A 23,741-nucleotide genomic window follows, 5' to 3' on the forward strand; every position below is an offset into this window, starting at 1 on the left:
CGTGGTACGTTCCGGTCGCTGTGGGCGCGGCGCGTGGCCCCGCCCCTCCCTCTCGGCCCGGCCGCCGCCATGAGGTGAGCGCAGCGCGGCGCCGGGGGGACCCCGCCGGGATGGGACGGGGGGGGCCCGGGGGGGGGGCCGGCACCGCCCGCGGGGCTTCACCGGGCCCGTGTGAAGGGAGCGGGGGAGGTCTGGGGGGAGCGGAGCGCGGCTGGGCCCCGCGGGGGCGGCTGCGGCCGCGGCCTGCTCGGGGCTCGGGGGGGGGGGGGCAAAATGGCGGCCGGGGCCTGGGGAGGGGGCGAAATGGCGGCGGCGCGGGTGGGGAACGGGGCTGGGGGCCGGGTCGGTGGTCCTGAGGAGGGTGAGGGGGGCTCGGGGGGGGCTGAGGGAGGTTCGGTGGGCTGAGAGCGGCCTGGGGGCCGAGGGGGGCTCCGGGGTCCCTCAGGGGCTGATGGGGCTCGGGGGGTCCCTCCGGCCGCTGAGCTGGCCCCCTGCCCGCCCGCAGTATGCTCCGGCTGCAGAAGAGGCTGGCCTCCAGCGTCCTGCGCTGCGGCAAGAAGAAGGTCTGGCTGGATCCCAACGAGACCAACGAGATCGCCAACGCCAACTCACGTAAGGGGGCGTGGGGCACCTCGCTGGGAGGAAAGGGAGGCGGTGGGTGGGCCCAGGTGGGGTCCCTCGTGGAAAAGGGAGGTGTTGGATGGGCTAGGTGGGGTGTCTCGTGGAAAAAGGAGATGTCAGTTGTGCTAGAAGGGGGTTTTTGACCTGCTCTGTAGCAGCGGTGTTGGCCCAGGTAAAATTCTGACATCTGGGCAGCTGCTGTGTGCTGTAAAGTGGAATTCAGTCACCACCAGGATTTGCAGAGTTCCCCCATCACGTTCACAGGAACGTGGTGCCCAGTGGGTGGGTTCTTGTGGTACATTCGGTATGTGGTGTTCTCTGAGATGACAAATGGGAGAAATGGGATGGGGAAAGAGCATCTCCAAAGCCCTTCGTATTGCTGGAGTCGTGTCTGGTTTGTCTATATCCAGGCTGGATTGCAGTCTGTCTAACGTGGTTTCTCTTAGCCCATAAGATGTTGAACATGTTTATTTTTCTAGGTCAGCAAATCAGGAAGCTGATTAAGGATGGGCTCATCATCCGCAAGCCTGTGACCGTGCACTCCCGTGCTCGATGCAGGAAGAACACCTTGGCCCGCCGGAAGGGCAGGCACATGGGCATCGGTGAGTGCTGGCTTCCCTCGGAGGACCGAAGGAAACGTTCGTTTTCTGTGGTGCTTGGCGCACCTACAAGCTTGTGTTGAGCGAAGATCTGTAAAGATCTCGCTGCAGAGCTTATTGTGCGTTAGCAGTTTACTTCTTAAAGTAAAGAGAAGGATTAGACACAAGCAGAAGTGTTGTGTCCGACTGGCAGAAGCCTGGTCACGTTCTTACCTCGTTTCCTCCCCCTAGGTAAGAGGAAGGGTACGGCCAATGCTCGTATGCCCGAGAAGGTGACCTGGATGAGGAGAATGCGGATCCTGAGGCGCCTGCTCCGCAGATACAGGGAGTCCAAGAAGATCGACCGCCACATGTAAGCCTGCCGCACCAGCACCCAGCTTTGGGTTGTGGGGAGCACATCCACGTGCTTACCTGTGTCTCCCTTGCTGTACGCAGCTTCGCGGCCAGCTCCTTGGTGTGGAGCTTGCTGATGAAAAGAAATCCTCTGTAGAAAGCGCGCGCCAGGAAGGGCGCGAGGCGTCTGGAAGCCGCCGTGGTTTGATCCCTGGGCAGCCTCTCACGGTTCGTTCCGTTCCCGTAGGTATCACAGCCTGTACCTGAAGGTCAAGGGCAACGTGTTCAAGAACAAGCGGATCCTGATGGAGCACATCCACAAGCTCAAGGCAGATAAGGCTCGCAAGAAGCTCTTGGCGTAAGTGCTGCATCGCTGTTAAGCTTCTGTCTTCCAAGTTGTGAAAACAACTTTTCTTGTTTCTTCAATAAGTGCAGGCAGGTAGTTCCAGGGCGCTCCTGCCTCTGGCGGCTCTGTCTGGAGCCCTGGGGAAGAATCAGAACCGAGTCGTCCTGGCAGAGCCGCGTGCGTTTCACTGCCTGGGCAGCAGGTGAACGTTGCTCGTGCTGCTGCGAACTGGGAGATCGACCGACCCCGCCCCTTAGATCAGTGAATGACTGACGGGGGAAGCACGAGTCAGCGTTTTTTCCAAAAATCCTGATGCCTGCTTGGTTTAAAAAACAGAGCAGTGGAGAGGAGACAGGGCCAGCAGTGAAGGCTTTCTCTGGGCTGTTTGGGATTTTCCACGCACGTTCGTGAGCTCTTTGTTTCTTGCAGTGACCAGGCTGAGGCTCGCAGGTCCAAGACCAAGGAGGCTCGGAAGCGCCGCGAGGAGCGCCTGCAAGCCAAGAAGGAGGAGATCATCAAAACCCTCTCCAAAGAGGAGGAGACCAAGAAGTGAACGCTGTCTGTCTTGTGTACATAGTGCTTTCCATCCACAGGGGTTAAATAAAACACCGCTTCCAGAGCCGCTGCACCTGGTGTGGCTCTGTGGGGGGGCTTCCAGAGCTGCGATGGGGCTGGGGGCGAACTGGGGGGTGGATTGGGGAAGGACTGGGGGCAAAGTGCTGGTCCCCAGTTCTGTGCTGGGGCTGCGCTGCTTGTTGAGAACCGAACGAGTGGGGCAGTTCCTCACGTAAGGGTGGGCCCCAGCCCAGGGTGCTGCCGGCCGGGTGCTGGTGGGAGAAGAGGGTCTGGGGGCACCCGGGGCCCTTCCCCGCATCTCCAGAGGTGGCCAAGCCCAGCTGGAGCTCCCAGCGCCCGCGGTGGGAGTGCTCGGGGACAGGCGAGTCCCTGAGGGTGTCCCAGACCTGCTGAAGGGGGCCCCGCTGGACCTGGCCCCCCCCCCCCCCCCCCCCAGCGCATCACTGCACCCCAGAGCCGTGGGGGTGGCTGTGGGTGGGCGCTGAGCGGCTCGGGGCGGGGGCTCGGAGCCCTCGGCCTCCATTTAACGGCCCCAAAGCACGGCCTGACGGCTGGGCCGGGGGGTGTGAGCGGGGGAAGGCTTCGGGTGCGGGTGGGCCTGGGGAGGCAGCAAGAAGCCCCCCGGGGGTTCCCAGCACCCTCTAAGAACCCCTCCTGAGATGCCCGGGGGGGTCAGGGCGCAGCCCCAGGAGGGGTTTCCAGCCTCAGATACTTGAACGTGTGCCCCCGGGGCCCAGCACAGGGGGCTGGGGGCCAGAACGAGCCCCAGGACCCACCTGATGGGCGCAGCCCCCGCGCTCACCGTGCTCCCCCCCCCGCCCAGGACCGCCCCCCCCCCAAACACCTCCCCCAGGCAGCTCCTTACCAAAACCGCTGCCACGGGACCGGGACCAGGACACCCCCAGAGCCCTGCACCAGCTTTGGGGCAGGTTTGGAGCTTTTCTAGGCTGCGGCTCACCCCCCCACACCCCCCCCCGCAGGAAGCGCGGCCGAGCCCCTCCCCGCTCATCACACAGGTGGGGGGCACCTGGGCCGGGCAGCACCCAGGGGCTCGCAGCACCCGGTGCTCGGCGTGGGCCCTTCCCCACCCCATTCCCGGGGGTGACACCGTTGGGTGCTGCCAGCACCGAGCCCAGGACCCCGGGGGGGGGCACAAGGTGGGGGGGGGGTTGCACCCACGCCCCCCCCCCGTCCTACGTGGGAGAACACCCCCATGGCAGCCGCACTGCGACAGCAACGTTTAATTCAGGCTCTGCGCCGCGAGCACCCCGCGAGGTGGGCACGGGGATGCGCTGCCCCGGCACCCGCAGGCATCGCTGGGGGGGGGGGGGGGGGGTGTGGGGTGTGGGCTGAGTGTGCAAAGCACCCCCCCGCCTCCGTGCACCAGCAGCGTTGCACACGCGTGTGAGCGCACGGGGACAGGCGTGAGGGGCTCGGGAGCGTGCACGGGGTGGTGGTGGTGTCAGTGGTGTCTGCGTGTGCGTGCACAGGGGTTGCACACCCGTGCTGGTGCTGCGCACGCTGGCGTTGCACACGCGTGTGTGATGTGGAGCAGCGGGGCGAGGAGCAGCCACGCAGCGGCCGTGTCCCCGGGCAGTGCCACCCCCACGGCCGGTCCCCAGGGGATGGGGACGCTGGGGACCGGCCCTGGGGGGGGGGGGGGGGGGGGTCGGGAACCACCCGGATGGGGCTCCCTGAGCTGCCCTGGTCCGGGGCTGGGGACATCGCCGCTGGGGGGGGGGGGGGGCTCGGGAGGGGGGGGCTGGCGGAGATCCGGACCCTAAATCTCGGTCAGCGCCTCGGCGGGGACGAGCCCCCTCTTCCTCCCGCTGGTGACGCGGACGAGGCCCCGGCTGCCGCCCACGCCGACGCAGATCTGGGATGGACGGACAGACGGACACCATGGCGGGGGGGGGGGTGTGGGGGTGTGTGTGTAGGGGGGTGGTCACTGCCCACCCAGTGCCTTGGGGGGGGCCCTACCTGGTTCTCCCTCAGGCTGAGGTGCCCCCGCTCGCGGCTGCCCGGCACCGCGCGGCAGCTCCGCCAGACGCTCTCGCCGGGCCGGACGCGCTGCACGAAGTTGGCCGGGAAGAAGCCCAGGCGGTCGCCCACCTTCCCCTGCGGCACCGCGTGGCTCAGCCCCGGCACCGCTGCACCAAAGCGGGGGGGGGGGCTCTGAGATCCCCCCCCGCCCCCCCCCCTCCGGCCCCTAGCCCCCTGCCCCTGACCTTCCACCACTCCTCGTTGGAGTCGTCCACCAGCGTGATCCTGTCCCCGGGCCTATGGGCAGGAGGGAGGGGGGGGGGGGGGGCATTCCCGCTGCCCCCATGGTGGGAGGGCAGTGGGGGGCCGTGGGTCAGCCCCCCCGCCACCCCAAATCCCCCCGCAAATCCCCACTCACTGCAGCGCCAGGTCGTGGTGCTCCTGCGGCACGAACTTGTAGAGGGCCACGTAGGAGAACATGGGCGCCCCGTCCCGCCGCGTCGGCCCCCGGGCAGCCTGCGGGCACAGCCGGCCCTGCCCCACGGCCCTGCCCCACGGCCCCATCCCCCTGCCCCACGGCCCCGTTCCTCTGCCCCACAACCTCCTTCCCGTGCCCCATCCCGCTGGCCGCAGCCCCCTCCCGCTGCCCCACAGCCCTGTCCCAGCACCCACGGCCCTGGTGCACCACCCAAGCCCCCCCTTTATCCCCCCCCCACTCCCCATCCTCCAGCCCCATCCCGCCCCATCCCCCCCCCCCCCCCCCCCCCAGGCCCCCACCTGCTGCCCGGGGCTCTTCTGCTCTGTGCTGCCTCTGTCTGCCGGGGTGACAGCCGCTGGGACAGACGGACAGGACGGGGGACAGGGGGACAAGGGGACAGGGTCAGCCCCGGCCCCAAGCCAGCCCTGGCCCCCCCTCCAGCCCCCCCCCCCCTTACCACCATTGCTCGGGCTCTCTGCAGTGCTCGCTTCGTCCCCTGCCGCCTCCTTCTCACCCTAGTGCAGATGGAGGGCTCGGGGAGGGGGCCGCACACCCCACTGGTGCCCCCCCCCCCAAGCCGTGCAGCCCCTCCTGGGGGTTCGGGGGGTACCTGGCTGCCGGGGGGCAGCTCCGTGGAGCTGGCGCCGTGTGCCAGGGAGGTGCCGAACCTCAGCGCCTCGTACACCGGGTCCACCTGCGTGCTGGGGGCTGCGGGGGGGGTGGTGGCATCAGGGCCCCCCCAAAGCCCAGGGCTCGCCCCACGCTGGGGCCAGGGGGGCTCCGTGGTGCAGCCGGGGGCTCGGGGGGGCTCACCTGGGAGGCACGAGCCGGGCACGGGGGCTGTCTGCTCCTGCAGCAGCAGGGGGGAGCTGAAATTGCGTCGGAAAGAGGTGGCCTGGGGGGGGGGGGGAGAATTGGTGTTGGGGGGGGAAGAAGGGTACGGGGGGGGGCAGAGCCGGGGGCTGGGGGCTGGCCAGGACCCCAGGGCAGGGCTTGCGCAGGCGCCTCCAGCACAGAGCCGCGTGCAAACGAGTCTGCGGGCACGTCCCGGTGCACGTCGCGTCCTGGCGCGTGCACACGGCCTGGTGCGTGTGGGGTCCTGGTGTGCGCACACGTCCCAGCGCGTGCACGAGTCCTGGTGCATGCAGGAATCCCCGTGTGTGCACAAGTCCTGGTGAACACACACGTGCATGCACGCATCCCCCCATGTGCACACGCATCCCAGCACAGGAACACACGTCCCATCACACGCACGTGTCCCACCACACACCCACACGCACATCCCAGCACACACACGTCCCAGCACACACACACGCACACGTGTCCCATCTCACACACACACACACCCCCCCCATCACACGCACCCCGGTGCGCACCCCCCCCACCTACCGCCCTGCCGGGGCACCACTGCTGGGAGATCTCCTGGGAGCACCAGAGGTGCACGCCGGCCTTGCAGCTCCTGCAGCGCAGCCCCTGCCGCGAGTTGCCTGCAGCAGCGGGGGGGGGGGGGGGGTCAGGGCCGGGGCCGGGCTCGGGACCCCCCCCCCCCCAGACCCCCCCTCCCCCGGAGCCCCCCCCGGCACCCACCTGCGATCAGCTGCCGGCACAGGCGGCAGGGGCAGTGCTTCTTGAAGACGTGCTCCTGGAAGCCGTGGGTCCGCAGGGGCTGCAGCGGGGCCGGGGGGCGCTGGGGGGGTCCGGGGGAGGCCGGGGGGGGTCCGGGGGGGGACGGGGGGGGCCGCTGGAAGAGGCTCTCCACGCTCCTGCTGCGCAGCAGGGTCCGGAGGGACAGCGAGCGCCTCAAGCGCTGCATCTTGGGGGGGGGGGGGGCACATGGGGGGGGGCACATTAGTCCCCTGTGCACGCTGCCCCCCCCGGTACAACCCCTCCCGTGCAGCCTCCCCCTTTTTCTCTCCTCCCTTATGCCCCCCACCCCGTGCAGCCCCCCCTTGTGCCCCCCCCTTGCAGCCTCCTCTTCTTGCTCCCCCCTCTTATGCCCCCCCCTTGCAGCCCCCCCTTGTGCTCCCCCCCCGTGAAGCCCCCCCTTTTTTGCTCCCTCCCCGTATGTCCCCCCCCCGTGCCCCCCCCCGGCCGTACCTTGCTGCCCTGCCCGGCCCCGGGGCTGGCGGGGGGGGGCGCGGGGGGTCCCGGTGCCTCGCGCTCCCCCGGCGGCTCCGTCATACGCCCGCCCCGCCCCCCTCCCCCCCCCGCGCCTGTCGCGACAGCGCCGCGAGCCGGTCGCGATAGCCCCGAGCTCGTGCTGCCGCCGGGCCCTCCCCTCAGGGGGTGCGTGCGGGGGGGAGGAGATATGCAAATCCGCGCCCGCTCATTGGCTGCTGTCCCCACAAGGGGCGGGGCTTGGACACGCCCCCGGCGATGCACGCGGGGGGGGCGCTGGGGGGACCCCCCCCACACTGACAGCCGGGGGAGGGCAGCACCCATGGGGACCCCCCCCCCAATCTGCACCTGGGGGGGGCCGGAACCAATGGGACCCCCCCCCCAATCCACACCCACCTCCCCCATTAAGGCCCCATTGCCCCCACTGACACCCAGGGGGTGCTCAGTGCCCCCCCCTCCATTTCTCCCCCCCCCCGCCCCAAAATGCACCAAATCCGGGCCGAATTGAGATGCGCCGGGGGCCGCGGGCTGGCGGCGGTGGCGTTGGCTGCGAGCCTTGGATGCAGGGAATTGGGTTGGTGCTGGGGGGGGGGGGGGATGACAGTGGGGGGGGGTGTCCTTGGGGACAGGACAGGGCTGGGGGGGGTCCTTCGGAGCCCCCGCGAACACCCCCCCCCACCAAAATCCCCCCGCAGCGAAATCGTAACGCCAACCACCACAGGGCTCTGCCCCCTCCCCATTTACTGTAAATTCTCCCCAAACTGGGGGTAAATTCGGGGTAAATTCTCCCCAAACTGGGCCCAACTGGGAGAACCCCCCTCGCTGCCACCCCCCCTTCCAGCACCCCCGTAAGGACCAGGGCAGGGGGCACGGGGATGGGGCAGCGCGGGGATGGGGCAGCGCGGGGATGGGGCAGCTCGCACCAGATAATGGTCGATGCCCCCCCCCCCCCATGCTCAATGCCCCCTCTAAATGAGCCCCCCCCCGGCATCCCTCATCCCTTCAGAGCAGCCCCGGGGGGATCGGGACGTTCCTCAACAGCCCCCAGCCCCCCTCACCCCGCAGCCCCCTGCCCCATGGGGGGGCGGCCCCCGGCCCCAGCCCCATTTATTACGCTTTTTCCCCGCTCTTTTCTCCTACAGAGGCGTTCCCCGAGCAAGGCGAGGCTTGGAAAATGGTGTTTATTGGTACTTATAAATACAAACATCAGGAAGAGTCCATGTAGACAGACAACCGCCTAAAGGACGCTGCCCAGGCGTTCGAGCTACCTTACGCTGTTACCCTGTCCGAGAAACAAAACGAAAGAGAAGAGGCTTTGGGTTCGGGACTCGGGAGTTTTTCCCCCAAAACTCTGCTCTGGTACCAGGCAGCAGGCAGCCGCAGCCCACTTTCGGCTCCCCCCGGCTCAGCACCACCCGCACCCCGCGCTCTGCCCCCCCCCCCCAAAAAAAAAAAAACAGAGCAGGGAGCTCTGCGGGTGGGAGCGCAGAAGATGCTCGCTGAGGAGGGAGAGGCCGTGGTGCTGGAAAGGATTTGAATAAATAGCAGGGACTGAAAGCAACCTGCGGGGAAGGAGCTGGCAGCAGCCTCTGAGAGGCGGCACGCTGCCTTTCCTCCAACAGACTTCATTAAACACACACCGGGGGGGGGGGAAGGCCGAGTTACATGGGGCTGGTGGCGGTCAGCGACCCTTTGGAGCGTCCTCAAGGCAAGCAAGAGTGAACGGAGCCCTGGGGACCCCCAAAGAGCCGCTCCTGCTGCAGCCGGCTCCTCCCCACGGCAGGACTCCGGCAGAACGGGGCAGCCCCCCTCCTCGGCTGCAGGGGGCTGACGACCACCCTCCTCTGAAGCACCGGGGTCAAACCCGCCCGAAACGGCCCCAAAAGCGGCTGCTGTGGGCACCCCCTGGCAGCCGGGAAGAGCGGGCACATGGCAAAATCTCGTTGCATTCGTTTCATCCTTCTCCACTTACCTGCGGAAGATGCCGAAGAGTCAGGAAAGCACCCGGCACCTCGGTGCAGCACCAAGTGACCATAACCCAGGGCACAAAGCGAACAACCCAGGGCACAAAGCGAATAATCCAGAGCACGACCCCGCTCCTCCCGCTGCGTTACGGGGTCCTTGCCTCTTGGCCAGGGCAATGAGCAGCAGCCCCTACTTCCCTACTTTGCTTTTCCTCCGGGGGTAGGATGGAGGGTCGGGGGGGAAGGACAGGCAGAGCGGGGGACTTACGGTCACCGGAACAGACTCTAACTCGCCCCCCTACATCGAGGGGGATATTCTCATCACTGGGGTAAAACCTGAAATGCAAAACAAATTCAGACACCCAATCTCTGGGAAAAACAGGCCGAGGAGCCTACGAGTGTAGCCTGTAGCGCAGGTCGCTTTCGGTGTAAAAACCTTCCCAAGGGGTCGTTACAGGCTCAGGCTCCTAGTGGTGGGAAAAGAATAGTTTAAATTGTTTCCGTAACTTTCGTCTGGTAAATCTCAGAATTACTGAATTGCAAATCGGTAGGAGAAAAAAAAAAAAAAAAAGAGCAGGATGTGGGAAGGGTAAAAAAAAAAAAAACAACAAAAAAACCAACTGAGCCTGACGTTACAGACTTCAAGCTATATCACAACAACCTAGGAAGCCGCCGAGCCGGATGCTACCGAGCACAAAGGGGATGAACCTTCAGCGTGAGCATGCTCAGGGCGCTCGGCCGGGAACGCGAAGCAGGGGAGCACGAGGAAGCCGTGCCTCAGCAGCTGCTGGTTCGTCCCCTCACTGAAAAACGGACACGGAACTCGTTGGGGTTTTCTTTTCTTTTTTTTTTTTTTCCTCCCCCTCCTGGACAGCGGATGCAGGGTTAAAGCACGATCCTTCCTCTCCCTCTCCCCGTTTCAAAGGGCTGCAGTTACCACTCCAACCTCCACAGCAGCAGCAGCAGTCCTTTCGGGTTCGCAAAAGCCTCCCCTCCTCTCCGCGGCGCTTTTGTCTGAGCATGCCCAGCACGAACGGTTCCGAGTTCTCCCAGTCCACCTACAGAAAAAGCCGACGGCTCCAGCTCCGGGGCGCGGAGTTCAGCGGTTTGCTGGAGCAGGTGGGGGTGTGGATGTATGCGTATGGGTGGCTACGGGGGCCTGGCGCCACGGCCCTGGTCACTGGCCCTTGCGAATGACACTGGTATCGCTTTCCTCGAGGGTACTGGTGTCCACCGTGACTCTACGGGTGTCATTAAATACTCAGTCCGCGAGGCCGGCCGCCGCCGCCGTCATAGGATGATGCAGCATCTGCAGAAGCGCTGTCTGCTGCCCCCGACCGACGGAGGGGGTGTCACGGGCGCGAAGTAGGCATGGACTTTGATGTTGGGGAGGTGGGTCTGCAACGACAAACACAGCGCGGGGAGTAACAACGGCAGGGGCAGGGCAGCGGCCAAGCAAAGGGGTCGGGACCGGCCTGGTTCACTTGGGCTAGGACTACAAACACACAACGCTCGTAAAAAGCAGGGTCGGACTCCTTCAGTTCAGTGAGGTGATCTCCACGAACTGCGGATTAGCGAATTGTGTTAGCTGAAAACAGTTGCAGCGAGTAAGAACTGATGACACCCTTTCCTCCTCTTGGAGGAACAGAACATCTCCGTACCGTCCCACGTGCTCTCTGCAAACAAACCAGCATTCCTATCCCTCTTTTATGGATGGGGAAACTGAGGCACAGGGCTCGGGGTGCCTCAGTTGGCCCCGCAGCTAGTGACAGAGCTGCTCTGGCTCCTCGCCCACCCAAACGGCCACGTAGCAATTACAAAAAAAAACCAAAAAACGGACACAGCAATTCCATTTCTCCCTGACCAGCCAGCATCCAGCCCCACACAAGCTTCTGAGCACAGGAGCGCTGTTAATTCTATTAGTTTGGTAGATGATTGATCTCGATACTTTCCAGAACAAGCACCAGACCACGAGGAACCTACAGCCTCAGCCCTCCCCTCTCCCCACCAGATAAAGCATCCAAGTCACAACCCTAGCAGTGCTCCTATTAATTATCATTATTATTTTTACCCTGAGTCTCTTGATCCCCGCCCGCGTGATCTGCTGGCAGTCGTACAGTTCTATCCTCTCCAGGCTGTGGCAGCTTTTCAGGTGCTCCAGGGAGGCGTCCGTGATCAGCGGGCAGTTGTCCAGCTCGATCACCTCCAGGCGGTCGTGCGCGCAGGCGCCGTTTCCCAGGTGGCGGATCCCATCGTCCGTGATCAGCTCGCAGTGGGACAAGCTCTGCACCCAAGCGGAGATGGTTAGCGGCCTCTGCCACCAGCAAGCAGCAGCAAACGCCCCGCCGAGGGTGTTTTGGGACAAGAGACAACCTGGCCCCGGTTTTGTAGGTGCAACACCCGTGGGTCTGCCCCACGGGTGCTCCGGGCAGATCTGCGCTCTCCTTGCGCTGCAGCCACCCCTGGGGGTCCTGGGGGGGGGAAAGGCGAGGGGAAAGGTGGCCTGGGAAGGACGAGGCCCAGGGCCAGGAGACAGGACAGCAGATGCTCACTGCAAGGGAACGGAACGAATGCCTCTGCTGTTAAAGAAGCCTCCTTCATAAAATCTGTGGCCTCACACATCACAGGCAGGACCCTGGTGCTGGGTCTAAGAAGCAGCAGGAATGCAGCATCACCACCTGCTTGGTGCTTTTTGGGGGCTGCACGTTACAGGTTCTGCAGGAGGAAGAGGGCTTGGTCTAGGAGAGGGCACCAGCCTGCTGCTTTTCACAGGGGCACAGGCTATTGTGGGTCTCAGGTGCCCAGCTCCATGCTACAGGTGAGAAGGGCTGCAGGCTCCTCTCCCACACATTTACTGACAGCCTGCCTCGTGGACAGGTTCTGCTAAGCGTGTTGAGGAAAACCAGAGGCTGCTATCAGAATTCAGTGTCCTCTAACTCATTTTCAGGCAGCTGTGGGTGCCTGGCACACGATTCATGCTAGCAGTAGGGGAGGGACAATAGGTTCTCCGGGGTCAAGTTTCTAGCTGAATTCTTCTAAGACTTCGCAACACATCTATGAAGTCAGAGAGACAAATCCCCCCAGGCAGTGCTCGAAATCCCTTTGTTTGTAGGAAGAAAATGCTGGAAGTCTCACTTATAACACTCACCAGAACCTGAAGCCGTGGACAGTGTATGGAGAGCTGGATTAGTGTACTGTCTGTTATCTGGAAAAGAGAAAAGCCTTTTCATGTCGGACGCTTGGCACAAGGACTTTTTACCCCCCTACCAAAGACCAACTGCAAACTTCTGCCTAATCCATGGCCGTGTTCACTACAGGCATCGTCCTGAGCTCCTCAGGACTCATCTCCTCCGTGACCAAGCTTCAGATTCCTCTGCTCCCTCACAGAAATCAACTCACGTCCTTAAAGGACTGCTGGGGCACGGGTATTGCTGTTGTTCTGAGCCTCCTGAAGCAGCTCTTGTGAAGCAGGCGAGCAGAAATACGACGACTCCTAAATGTCTCTGAAGTACAAGAGGTGTTCAAACCCCTTCCAACAGCTCCGTGGACTGAACTGTTCTTCATTATTTCTTCAGGAAGAAAGTGACTCAGCACAACGGGTTCCTCGTCTAAAGGCTTTCAGAGGGAACTCGCTGGGCTGCCTTTGTTCAATGCAGCCCAAGGACACAGCCCAATTTTTCTTCTTCCTTTTTGGGTTAACTTTAAATCGCTTCCTGTCTGGACTACTGTCATTTCCTCCTACGACCTCCTGAATTTCTGCCCCGTAAACATCAGGAAGCACAGAATGCTGGGGTCGCCGTGTTCTCATCGCAGGAAGCAAAACCCAGTTACCCCAATCAGCTTCAAACCTGTCCTTAAGGCTGGAAATTTGTCCTGGGATCCTCAGTAACTTCAACTATTTTTCCCTGTCAAGGTTCTCCTGAAACAGTAACCAACTTACGGCACATCCCTGGGGATGTCCAGAGTCAACAACAACAGGCTCGTTACACTGCATCCCACTGCCTTTGAGGAAGGCCAAGACTAGAACGGGCACCCTGGTTTTATTTCAAGTTGTTTCCATGTCCCGTGTACAAAATTCACTGCTGTTCTAACTGTTCTAACTGCTGTTCTCCAAGAAAAAAAAAACAAACAAACAACCTAATTTCCTTTATTCCTAGCAATATTATATGGCACAAACCTTCCCTTATGTGCAAAGATTTTATTCTGGGACTTTATCTCGTGTCAAAGGTCATAGCTCACACAACAATACATGACTTCCTAGACACATCTACTACTATTAAAGATCTATTTTATTACACTTACAGTAGCGTTTATTACTATGAAACACAAACAAAGGATTAAACTACAAAGGCAACGTTTTCTTGTCCAAAGATATCTGATCTTTTTCCTCAGGATCCTAAATCAAGCTCCCATTTGGAGACAACCTGCTGCTTTTTCACCATCTTTCTACACTGCTGTGATTGTGCTAAAACAAAAAACAAAACAAAACAAAAACAAGTAACTGCCAGGGGTGGCACCTCCTACCTGGACGCACTCTTCCAGGTCCATTTTTTCAAGCTCATGGCAGTTCTAGGAACAAGCAGAAGACCAAATACAAAACTAGGTGCAAAGTTCAGACAGCAAACACAAAGACATCTACAAGACAGACAGCCCTTTTTAAGAACAAAGGTTTTTCTCCATGAAACAACGGGATGGAAAAGAAAGTTCGCTGCTTCATTATGCACACCACCAAACAGTAAAGGGAATCTAGCAATTTCACTCATTTAAACGCACTGAGATTTTTTTTAATTCATAGAAAGTAAAGAGGGTTTAAACGTAGGGTCAGTTGTACAGAACACAGATTAATCTAGAACAAACATTCAGATTTGTAACTCCCAAGTATTTAACATTTCACTTAGTTCAGATGCAAGTCCTCTAAGCTGTGTGGGTCAGGACAATGCTTAAGATATCAGAAATTATGTACAACCTAGCTTCCATCCAAACTTCAAGAGGAAAAGCATTAAAAACACTACACTCAAGAGAGAAGGCTACTGTTTGTTCATATCCATCATGAAAAGAAAGCAAAGATACTCGAAGAAGAGTGGAAACGAGCACTTACCCTAGCTAGAGTAGTAAAGCCCACATCTGTTAGTTGAGAACACCTTGCAACTTCTAATATTCTGCACAGAAAGAATTGATAATAACCATGGTGGAGTCGTTTTGCTTTTCAGAGTTTCATTAAAAGCTTCCAGCAACCCAGAAAAGTCTGCCCCGGTTTAGGCTGTGCTCTCTGAGGATGATCTGCACAGAGCAGCCACCCTCTACACCTGAGTGTAGGTCACAGGAGAAGAAAAGGAGAAGTTGGGCTAAAGGGGAACTCCAAGGCTCGCTCAGTCCGTGCCTGCTACGAGGCAGGGCAGGTCTGATGTGAAAAACGTTGGACTAAGGTGCTCAAAAAAAGTCTTCATTGCTCTGGTTTCTACCCCAAACACAGGGCTCATCATGAAAAGTGTGCAATACGAGTCAGGACGCACGACAACCCAGCAGACGGACACGAAAATAAATATTTAATGCCTCGACAGAAGAGCTTCAGGTCTTCTCAGAGGCCAACTGCCTGCTTCTGTGACAAAAGACGAGCTTTCTGGTGGGCAGTTACTGCAGCTCTGCAGGGGTTTGCTTCACAGCATTAACATTTATGTGCCTTTAGAGAAAGGCAAACCAACTTTCCCAAAACTGTGTGGAACTTCAGCTGAACACACAGAGAAATCGCCTGAACTGAAGCCACATTTTGCCTTCCCCTTTCACAACTAGTTTCTTTATACTTGCACACCGCACTTTACACCACAATTCTTTAAATGAGCTTATTGTGGAAAATAGATACTCCCCCCTGTATTTTATGTTAATTAATACAGGCTACCCAGCTGTTACAGATGCCAGATAACAACCATCTCTTCTTCCTGCACCTGGCCATTTTCTGAATTACAGCAAAATCTTCCTGGAAAAACTTTTCCTGATAAATTAAGTCTTTAAATAAAAGCAAGCACCTGCAGAGCTGCTGCTGGAAGCTCATCCTTTTGAGCGAAAGCACAAATTCCATCTGCTATAAAATTATCACAAAAATCCCGCGAGTATCACACGTTAAGAGGAAACAATATTGTCTAAATGCATTTTCAGTTCTCAGTACTGAAGTAACCTAACCTCAGCTGTTTTCCACAAAAAACAGAAGTAAATACACAACGGTTTGAAGTGAGACTGCTGCGAGCGAGTGCCCTGGCAGCACAGACAGCCGCGGCACGGAGCTCTCCTCCCAGCCTTCTGTCCCCTCGAGTTTGTTCCTAAACTTGAGGGATTTTTTGGGGGGTACAACCACGGTCACCTCACAGCACAGGAATAAGCTCAGCAGTAACAAAGCACACTGAGACCTTCAGTGCCCGAAGCAGCTCAAGCACGGCGTGACCGTGTCCCCGGGACCCTCTGCTCACGCTCAGGGGTTGCCGAAACTCAAGGTACCCACTGAGAGCTTACCTCAGCCTGGGGCAGTTCTGTCCCAGGGCGTTCAGGATGGCGTCGGTAATGTTACAGCAGCCCGAGGCACACAGGGATTGCAGCTTGTGGCACCCTCTGCATATCGTGATGAGCCCGTCGTCTGTTATTTGCTGCAAGAGAAACAACAACAACATCACAAGCCGTAACGGAGGAGGGGGAAGAGCAACACGCCGCAAAATTTCCTCTCAGATTTCCAACCAGGAACTTAACCGAGGCCAAGTTATGCTTCTTTCAACCCAAAAACGCATTCAAGTATTTCACTGGAGCAGCTGACACAGGCTAAGCTGCACTGCGGTGACTTGTAAACATCCCCAAAGTGATCCCACACGCTCGGGGATGGGTTTGAGCTGGGCCACGTGGATGGCAGGGGGAGGCACAGGAGCACCCAGCCTGAATCTCCTTCCTACCTCTGCAGCTCTTGGTTGTAAAAACCAAACACTTGAGCGGTTTGGGAACGCAACCTGAGTGGAAGGAGTCCACCTTCTGGCCCAGACCCCGTCAAACTCACACCACAGCAACTCCACTCTGCTCACGGGGCCAGGGCAGCAGTGCAGGGCCGGCCCCACAGCCCCCAGGGGCCTTGCCCACCTCCCTGGGAGAGGGCCGGGACCGCCCATCCCCACTGCATCAGACCGACTGTGTGATATTACGCACAAAGAGCCCGCTCCGGTTTCATTTTGGGCGTAAATAACGCATTTTTGGCACTGCAGAGCAACTGGTTGAGAGTCCTGAGCAGGGAAATCGCCCCTCTTGGTTCAGTGTGAGGAGAGCTGTGAGGAAGCTGGCTGGAACGCCGTGCAGGCATTCCAGCCCCATGGAAAGAATTTCTCCAGCTAGTCCTGCAAAGGAGTTCAGAAGCCCTGCAGGCAGGGCAAGGAGACAAACAAAGCTGACAAGCTGAATGCGGTGACACTGTTTTGGGAGCTTATTCAACATTGCTGAGCACTCCCAGAAAGCTGTTTTTCATCAACTATTTTTTAAGAGTCTCGTAAATTTACAACTGCCCCGCCTGCAGAGATGACGATGTTTCTGGGATCGAGTCTGTTCTGCGTGGTTCTGCTTAGGGACGGCCTCAAAACGCACGCGGGCTGAGCTGGGAAGTCACAGGGTGGTTTACTTACTAAGCACGTCTGAAGGTTTAAAGTCACCAGTTCAGGACAATGTGCACCGATATATTTGAGAGCTTCATCCTCAAGCTGAAAAGAAAAATTTAGAGGCTGAAACAACCTGTTAATACTTGAAACAGTCTTCAAAAGGAAGCTTTGAGAACAATAAAACGTCTGTGGTTGGGACAGCTGTGGGGGAGGAGGGCAATGCAGTCTCAAAATACGCAGCAGTAAGCGTGTGCCATTTTGTACATCCCAGGAACAGAGTTCAAAGACCCACAGCACTAAGTTACTGATTTAGAGAAAGGCTGATCCGATCAAACGTGTGATTAACAAAGCAAGTCGTGAAGTCAGAAACTCTTTATGGGAATTAAGGCAACGCTTCTCTAGCAAGGGCCCACGAGGAACTGCTTTCATACTGCAACAGTGGAGCTCTCAAAAAAGATAAAGTATTATTTCAACATGAGGAGCACAAACACATCCACGTTGCTTTCTGATGATAAAAAAAAGCTTGCTATTCTTAAATCTATAAGAACAGATGGCAAATAATTGATAACAAGGATGTACTACCATCAATATTACTCATGACTCTATAAATTACTAGAAACTCAAGCTGTTTCCATGACCTGAATCCTCAAAATAGGCTGAGATTGTTATTATCTTTAATCAAGTCATTTTGACAGCCATATATACCCACCTCACATGTTAAAAAAAAACAACAGCAATAAACATTTAACAAAAATTGCCGACTACTGCCCTTACAGCTGGGCTTTCTTGTGCACACAGGGGTATTTTGGCCTTGTGCACGCACGATGTGTTGCTGCTTTGCCCATCACGAAAACCTTTTAGGACTTTGTGTCCTTGCACAAGAGAAACGTGCTTTTTGTAAGATAAAAACATATAGCTGTTTGTCTATATGCAGCAGATGAAAATGGCACTTAATGACTCATACTAAAGGAATGCCCGCCCCCCAAAAAAACAAATCCAAACCAAACAAGCGCTGATGGTGTCTGGGGACGAGGACCCAGCAGATGACAGCGACCAGCTGCTGGGTCCACCGTGGGGCTCTTCAGCTCGCGGCAGCCTCTGGTCTGCAGGTTTCAGCCCCTGCAGGGTCAGCTTTCCTCTTTTCCTCTCCTTTTTCAAGGGCAACATTCTGAGATGCAGCTTTGCTCTTTCTAGCCTGATCTGTCTGCGTTAAAAAGACTGCACCCCAATTAAGAAATGAGGATTGGTCCCCACGTTCTTTGTGAAAGAGCTCTGCAAGCTCCCGCTCACTGAGAGAGTAACGCCCAAGGCTGATGTTCCCTGTGCCCCAGCTCACAATTAATATAGCTCCTTAGTAAAGATGTAGTGTAAATGTTTCCCTGTATTACACTTTCCAATGATTCACCAGACAAGAAACTGAATTAAAGGAAATTAAGTCTAAATATCGAAAAGGGAGCAAGCCAGTTTTCAGCTGTAAGAGCTGGCACGCCGTTTACATATTCCAAAGAAAAGCAGCACGGTCTCTGCAGCCTCTTCAAAACGTACTGCTATAGCTCAAGAGCTACATGAGGGACTTGTGGGAACAGTACTACGATCCTGGTTGGCTGCAGAAGTCTTTTCAAGGAGTCCCAAACACGGGGATTTCTCTGACCAGCTGGAAGGTCCAACTGACACGGAAAGGCAATTCTATCACCACTGCAAATGAAAGGCCTGTCATGCTTTCTAAAATTTTCTGAGCCTTCAAAACCAGATGGGTCTAGTCACGAATAATGAAGTTATCTTTTCTTTAGAAAAAAAGAAAAGTTTGCTCAGTGTGTTCCTGATGGGGGGGGAGAAGAATGATTCTACAGCTAGACAGGCAATTTGTTCACTGTCCCACTACTCACGCGGAGCTCCAGCTATTAAACTATTTCCAAAAAAAAGCAGTTAATCTCCACCAGACAGATTGTGAATAATTTCAGTAATGCAATGTTTCTGGAAACAGAAAATCCCACAGCACTTCATCCCCAACACTTTGTTGCAGCAGACATCAGCCAGCTGCTGTGGCTCGCTGGAGCACTGCGGAGCCGTACCTGTGTGCAGCCCTTCAGGAACAGGGCTTTGAGCCCCCCGCAGCCTCTCACCAGGGCCTGGATGCCATCCTTCGTCACTTGGTCGCACCAGGAGATATTCAGCTGTTCCAGCAGCGGGCATCCCTCGCTTGGGAGGTGAAAGGAAAAGCGCGTGGCAACTTTTTGTTTTACAAAGACATCCTGCTTCGAGACAGAACTGGGAATCCCCCAGTTTTGGGACCCACACAAGCACCGATGCACACCCACACCCCACGGGGAACGCTTCCTTGTCAAACACCTCCAGGTGTGAGCAGCTTTCCGGAGGCACTGGGAGCATACCCCACTTTGGGCACCTCCCAGCTCCTACACACACACACACAGTTTATGTGCTTTCTGGACCCAAATACAACCAAACCACCTGCAGCCAGAGCCAAAAATTGTGTTGATTTCCACCATGCTGCTTCTGACTTTCCATATGTAACTCTGCATTTACAAATAGCTGCCAGCAGGAGCAACACTCAAGTGCAATTTGCAATCAGGAAGAAATACAGATGCTATCAGGTATTTAAGGCAGCTGCAGCACAAGTTTGACCGTTTGAAATTAGAGACAGGGATGAAGACCCTCAAGGAGAGAAAAAACAAGCTCAAAGTACTTTAACGTAGCCACAAAAATAATATAACCATTCATTTGTTCTTTTAAATCTGTGTTTTTCTTTTGGTACCTAGGTGAACCCTCCAGTTTTTTCCCCTGTGATACAGCTTTCCTGTATTTTCTTCCACTGGAACACCACTTGAAACTTTTTTTTTTTTTTTTAAAGCTCAGCCTCTATCATTACCTTCAGTGTTTTTTTTCCTCCTTTCCTCTGTCCCAATATCTTCCCACCAATGTCTGTCTTTCCCTTCCTTTTCTAGATTACTTGGCAATTCCATTTAGCAGATTTAAGCAGTTACAAGTCTCCTAAGCAGTTTGAAAAGACAAATAGTCAGATGCTGGTGTTCACCTTCTGGCTACACAAACACTAAGTATGCAGTGGTACACTTACAATGCAGAAGCTGACTGTTAGCAAACGAACATTTAAAAAAGGCAAACTGACTAAGCCTTTTTTTTTCCCTACACCCCCGATCCCTCCTCCAAGACTTCAATGCAACATAATTCTTCTACTGCTAACAATCGCCAGGATGGATACAAACAAGTTTAAGGGCAGCTTTTATTGCATCCTCCTCCCCTGTCTCTGCAAACCAGGAAGCACAACACGAACACTGAGCTCTGCTGGGGGATGCCTGAACTCTAACCACGGTTAAACCTCAGCCTACTTCAGTCTCCTCCAAGGCACACAAGGAACACAGGGCTGCAGCAGGTCACACTACCTGGAATCAACGGGCAAAAGTCAATGTTGTCAACTCCTACCTCAGTGCTTTCAGGGACAGGTTGGTTATGGAAGTGCAGGAAGCCAAATCAAGGTGCCTGAGCTTAGAGCAGAACTTACTGAGGCTGGTACACGTACTGAAAGAGAACACACAAGAGACTCTGACATGACAGGCGTATTCCAAGTCATATGCATTTCATACGACATGCATTATACTACCTGCTGCATGCACAAGCCTGGCCCTCCCTTAAAAAGGGAGCTGAGAATATAACGTGGTGCACACAGAAAAGGTGGATAACAGCGGAAACAAAAGAGACCGTTACTCACGCGTCTGTGATCTTGGTACAGCCATTTAGGTTCAATACTTCAATATTTCTGCAGTTCTGTGCAAATGTCCTTTATTAAAGGAAAGGCAAAACATAGTACTGCATTTATTAACACATCAGATAAAATTTTATAAAATCCTCTCAAGCAAAATAAACAAACAAAAAGTAAATTCATGTTGCCCTGGGATTTCATAGAATGGAAATAAATTCATAGATTTCCCAGCCCAAAAGCAAAAGTTTGTGATTTAGCAGCAATTACTACTTAGCCTGTAGCAGCAGCTGGTATTATTTTAATGCGAACAACCAGTGAGTGAAGTTCAGAAATGATAAAGATATCTAAGATTGCTTCTATGTTACTGCTCTCAGTGTTTTAAGTCAGACACAGGCTAAAGATCTCAGTTCCAAAGCGTTCATGTCTATTAGTCCTCTGTGGCTGTTACTTTTAAGAGCAGAAGCAAGCCGTGCCATTACCTTAACGCATTGTCTCCCACTCCTTGACAGCCACGCAGGCTTAACTTCCGCAAGAACCCCCCACATCTCTTGGAAATGTTCTCAACTACTCGGCCCTGTTGGAGACAGAAAGAGTTAAGTTAAAATCCAGAAGAACCCAAAGTGACTTCAGCATTCAAAAAGCTGAATTCAAAGTTTTGCACATTAACAACAGTTTGCTATTCTAGGGAAAACATTGCTAAGAAAACAAAAGCGCCATGATGATAATCTAAGGCAGGGAGAGGGGAAATTATTCAGCTTCTGAAGATGGAGAGACAAGGCACCTAAAGCCAGAGGAGGCGAGTTCAGGCTGACAGCTGAGGATTTGCTCCAGCCCAGAGCCCTGGACGTTGATGCAGACTACCCGAGCAGAAGGAAAGCAGCAGTGCTGCTGCTACAGCGGGGCAGAAGACTGACAAATGAGTACAGTGAGCGCACTGTGAATGGAGATACTTCAACTTCTATTCAAAATAGAGCTGAGACAGAAGTAGCCCACGAGTCTTCCTCTTGCAGAAAAAGGGATCCAAACGTTTGTGTTCAAGAGATCTAGAGAAATGGATTTTTCCCCCCACATTTGCACTCAGTGGAGTCTGCAAAGACCCTAGGACAAGGTAGCATTTAGCCAGGTATTTCTGACTGAATGAAGTGCAAAAGCCACTGAGACAGCATTAGTACCAGTGTCCAGGAATTCCAACACCTTCCCCTCCACTTTATTCTACGGTTGTTTATCCCACAACAGGAACTCCTCTCAGTTCTTCAAGGCAGCATTTAAGCCCCTTGTAGTGCCAAAGATGTTTTCCCACTATCTTCTTCCAATCAAAATAACGAAGAATCAAGCAGCAGGCTAGGCACCACATAATACCACGACTGAAGGAGGGGCACCAGCCCCACCGGATCTCTGCGTGGGCTCCTGTTAACACCCAGCCACCGGCCCTGGGGGCAGTGGGAACAGCTGAAATCCTGACCTGCACGGAAGGGTTGGAGGGTCCCAAACAGCACGCGTACCTTTGTGATTCCTCTGGCCAGCCTATGAAGTCATATGCTTGAACGAGAAGATTTGAATAAGTCACATTATAAACAGAATTCATGTCAGCTGGTGGATTTGCATTGCTTTAAAGCAAGAACATTTAGGACATCGGGAAGCCTGGCAGGTGCTTGGAGGTTAGGTGCAACACACCACGGCATCTTCCTTTGAAAGGGGAGGCTGGGGCTCGTGGAAGAACACGTGTTTGATGTGGAAACCGTGCAAAAAGCAGTTGGTAAGAGCAGGTGGGGCTGTGCCCGCAGCACTCTGCTCTCCCTCCTACACAGACCAAGCGCAGCGGCTCCGGCCACGCTTCCTGCTAGACCGGGCACCTCTGGCTGTGCTGCACCTCTGTGCAAGGGTAATGGCACACCTCCGGCACGTCCAGGGCACGGTAAGAGATCGGTATCTGTTATCAGATCAGTATCTGTTATCGACAACAACAACATCACACCATTTACTTCCTGCACGGAGTCCCAGCCCAGCCAGACCCCTTCAGGCAGGCAGAAGTCACCCAGTGTCACAGAAGTCACCCAGTGTCACAGGGTGGTGACTTTATCCGGGCGTCTCACTTAGACACAGCTGGCAGGAAGGTTTTAACTCCTTCCTCCAGCAATACTGCGTGCATTTCCCTCCAGTTCCCACAAGGTGTGCATCTTCAGTCATCATCTGCTTCACGTCTCCAGTAAGCTGAGCAATGCACTATCTCCCTCCTCCAAAACATTTCAAAGAGCATATGAATATTGTGATTAAGGAACAAGTTTCTTGTAGTTTTGTTTTTTTTTTGGGGTGGGGTCTCTTATCCTGATAAATGCAATTTCAGTTTTTAGAAGAGGATGACAGCAGCATCCCTTCCTGTCGGTGCTAACTAGACCACATCCAACAGATTTAGAATAGCTGCAACGAAGCACTTCTAAAGCTGCATCTTTTAGGAGCAACTCTGCCCCTGGTGCCCCTGAAACATCCACATTTACATCGCATTTCTTTACATTAAAGATAGACGGGAAAGGAGAGATGTTGTGGGCCATGTTTCAAGAGACGTTCAGAGTCTTAATGGTCCAAGTCCATGCTATGAGAGCATTTTTATCTTTTGAGTCAAAGGAAAAGCAGCCTGAATTCTGCTATGCAGAACTAATTTTCCTCAATATACCTATTTACTTATTTCTGGTTTTAGAACCCATGCACGAAAAACCTCTCCCTCTATTACTATCTTTAAGTCTTGATACAGATATGTAATTCTGTCCATTTTCAAAAGCTGAATGGATTGCCAAGACTTTAAAGACTCCCTGAAGCTACGAAGAACTGAAATTAATGATTTCTATCTCCAGGGAAGGTAGAAGGGGTTACGCTGGGAGTATTAATCCATCCTAGGCTGTAATTACATTTTAACAAGAAAAAACGGGTTTGTATGTCACTTAATTATACCTCAATATCCCTCTGGAAATCAAACAGGTCAATTCGCTGCCAGTTACTGCCATCCAGGGCCAGAACATTCCATGCCTTTATCGGGGGAAAAAATGTAAATGTGTTGTTAATATGAAAAAAAACGCCAGCAGGGACCTAGTCACAGTTCGTTCCTTTCAGAAACAACATTCTGTCTCGGGGGAAAACCCAACAAGTGATTATGGCCGACAAGGAAAACCGATCGGTTACCAGCCCCGATCAGTTATCGCCCACAGCACAGCTCCTCCGTGGGTCCCTCGGGGGCACCACCAGTCCTGCTGGAGCCCCGTCCCTTAGCGCAGCTCGCCAGCACCTTCGGAGGAAGCCAGCAGCCGAGGTGAAGGATGTGAAGGGTGCTAGGACACGGGGGAGCCACACAGGAGAAGCGACCCCTGGCTCTTGTG

At 55.8% G+C, this 23,741-nt stretch overlaps 3 protein-coding genes across 10 annotated transcripts in view; 1 reads left to right on the top strand and 2 right to left on the bottom strand.

Moving 5' to 3' along the window:
- The first annotated feature begins 6 nt into the window (after nucleotides 1-6).
- RPL19 (ribosomal protein L19) lies at nucleotides 7-2,518 on the top strand. The gene is made up of 6 exons (XM_035572038.2): nucleotides 7-74; nucleotides 506-612; nucleotides 1,101-1,223; nucleotides 1,452-1,572; nucleotides 1,801-1,911; nucleotides 2,329-2,518. The coding sequence occupies exons 1-6, from the start codon at nucleotides 70-72 to the stop codon at nucleotides 2,450-2,452; spliced, it is 591 nt and encodes a 196-aa protein (XP_035427931.1). The 5' UTR covers nucleotides 7-69; the 3' UTR covers nucleotides 2,453-2,518.
- Nucleotides 2,519-4,255: 1,737 nt separating this feature from the next.
- On the bottom strand, nucleotides 4,256-6,749 carry STAC2 (SH3 and cysteine rich domain 2). The gene is made up of 10 exons (XM_050715425.1): nucleotides 6,524-6,749; nucleotides 6,326-6,423; nucleotides 5,750-5,831; nucleotides 5,547-5,644; nucleotides 5,394-5,451; nucleotides 5,236-5,291; nucleotides 4,877-4,974; nucleotides 4,704-4,755; nucleotides 4,456-4,593; nucleotides 4,256-4,351 (listed from the first exon to the last, which is right to left on the bottom strand). The coding sequence occupies exons 1-10, from the start codon at nucleotides 6,747-6,749 to the stop codon at nucleotides 4,256-4,258; spliced, it is 1,002 nt and encodes a 333-aa protein (XP_050571382.1).
- A 1,467-nt stretch (nucleotides 6,750-8,216) lies between these two features.
- Nucleotides 8,217-23,741, bottom strand: part of FBXL20 (F-box and leucine rich repeat protein 20) — a 37,180-nt gene continuing 21,655 nt past the window's right edge. For all 8 annotated transcript variants that reach the window (XM_035572047.2, XM_050715504.1, XM_050715505.1 and 5 more), the window contains 12 exons: nucleotides 23,320-23,394; nucleotides 20,853-20,947; nucleotides 20,383-20,451; nucleotides 20,097-20,192; nucleotides 18,710-18,836; nucleotides 16,665-16,739; nucleotides 15,523-15,653; nucleotides 14,117-14,177; nucleotides 13,543-13,587; nucleotides 12,167-12,223; nucleotides 11,090-11,302; nucleotides 8,217-10,416 (listed from right to left, as the gene is read on the bottom strand). In XM_035572047.2, coding sequence (XP_035427940.1) covers nucleotides 10,309-10,416; nucleotides 11,090-11,302; nucleotides 12,167-12,223; nucleotides 13,543-13,587; nucleotides 14,117-14,177; nucleotides 15,523-15,653; nucleotides 16,665-16,739; nucleotides 18,710-18,836; nucleotides 20,097-20,192; nucleotides 20,383-20,451; nucleotides 20,853-20,947; nucleotides 23,320-23,394 — 1,152 coding nt within the window. In that variant the 3' untranslated portion in view covers nucleotides 8,217-10,308. The remainder of the gene's footprint in view (nucleotides 10,417-11,089; nucleotides 11,303-12,166; nucleotides 12,224-13,542; nucleotides 13,588-14,116; nucleotides 14,178-15,522; nucleotides 15,654-16,664; nucleotides 16,740-18,709; nucleotides 18,837-20,096; nucleotides 20,193-20,382; nucleotides 20,452-20,852; nucleotides 20,948-23,319; nucleotides 23,395-23,741) is intronic.

Source organism: Cygnus atratus, chromosome 25 (genome assembly GCF_013377495.2).
Source record: "Cygnus atratus isolate AKBS03 ecotype Queensland, Australia chromosome 25, CAtr_DNAZoo_HiC_assembly, whole genome shotgun sequence".
NCBI classification, from domain to species: Eukaryota; Metazoa; Chordata; class Aves; order Anseriformes; family Anatidae; genus Cygnus; species Cygnus atratus.

Excerpts from the sequence above, each read along its gene's own strand:
- STAC2 (XM_050715425.1), bottom strand. The coding sequence starts at position 6,749 with ATGCAGCGCTTGAGGCGCTCGCTGTCCCTCCGGACCCTGCTGCGCAGC. Across the intron at positions 5,832-6,325 it reads AGTGGTGCCCCGGCAGGGCG|GCCACCTCTTTCCGACGCAA; the intron begins GTAGGTGGGGGG and ends CCCCCCCCCCAG. Across the intron at positions 4,975-5,235 it reads AGAAGAGCCCCGGGCAGCAG|GCTGCCCGGGGGCCGACGCG; the intron begins GTGGGGGCCTGG and ends CTGTGCCCGCAG.
- RPL19 (XM_035572038.2), top strand. Across the intron at positions 613-1,100 it reads GATCGCCAACGCCAACTCAC|GTCAGCAAATCAGGAAGCTG; the intron begins GTAAGGGGGCGT and ends TTATTTTTCTAG. Across the intron at positions 1,573-1,800 it reads AAGAAGATCGACCGCCACAT|GTATCACAGCCTGTACCTGA; the intron begins GTAAGCCTGCCG and ends CCGTTCCCGTAG.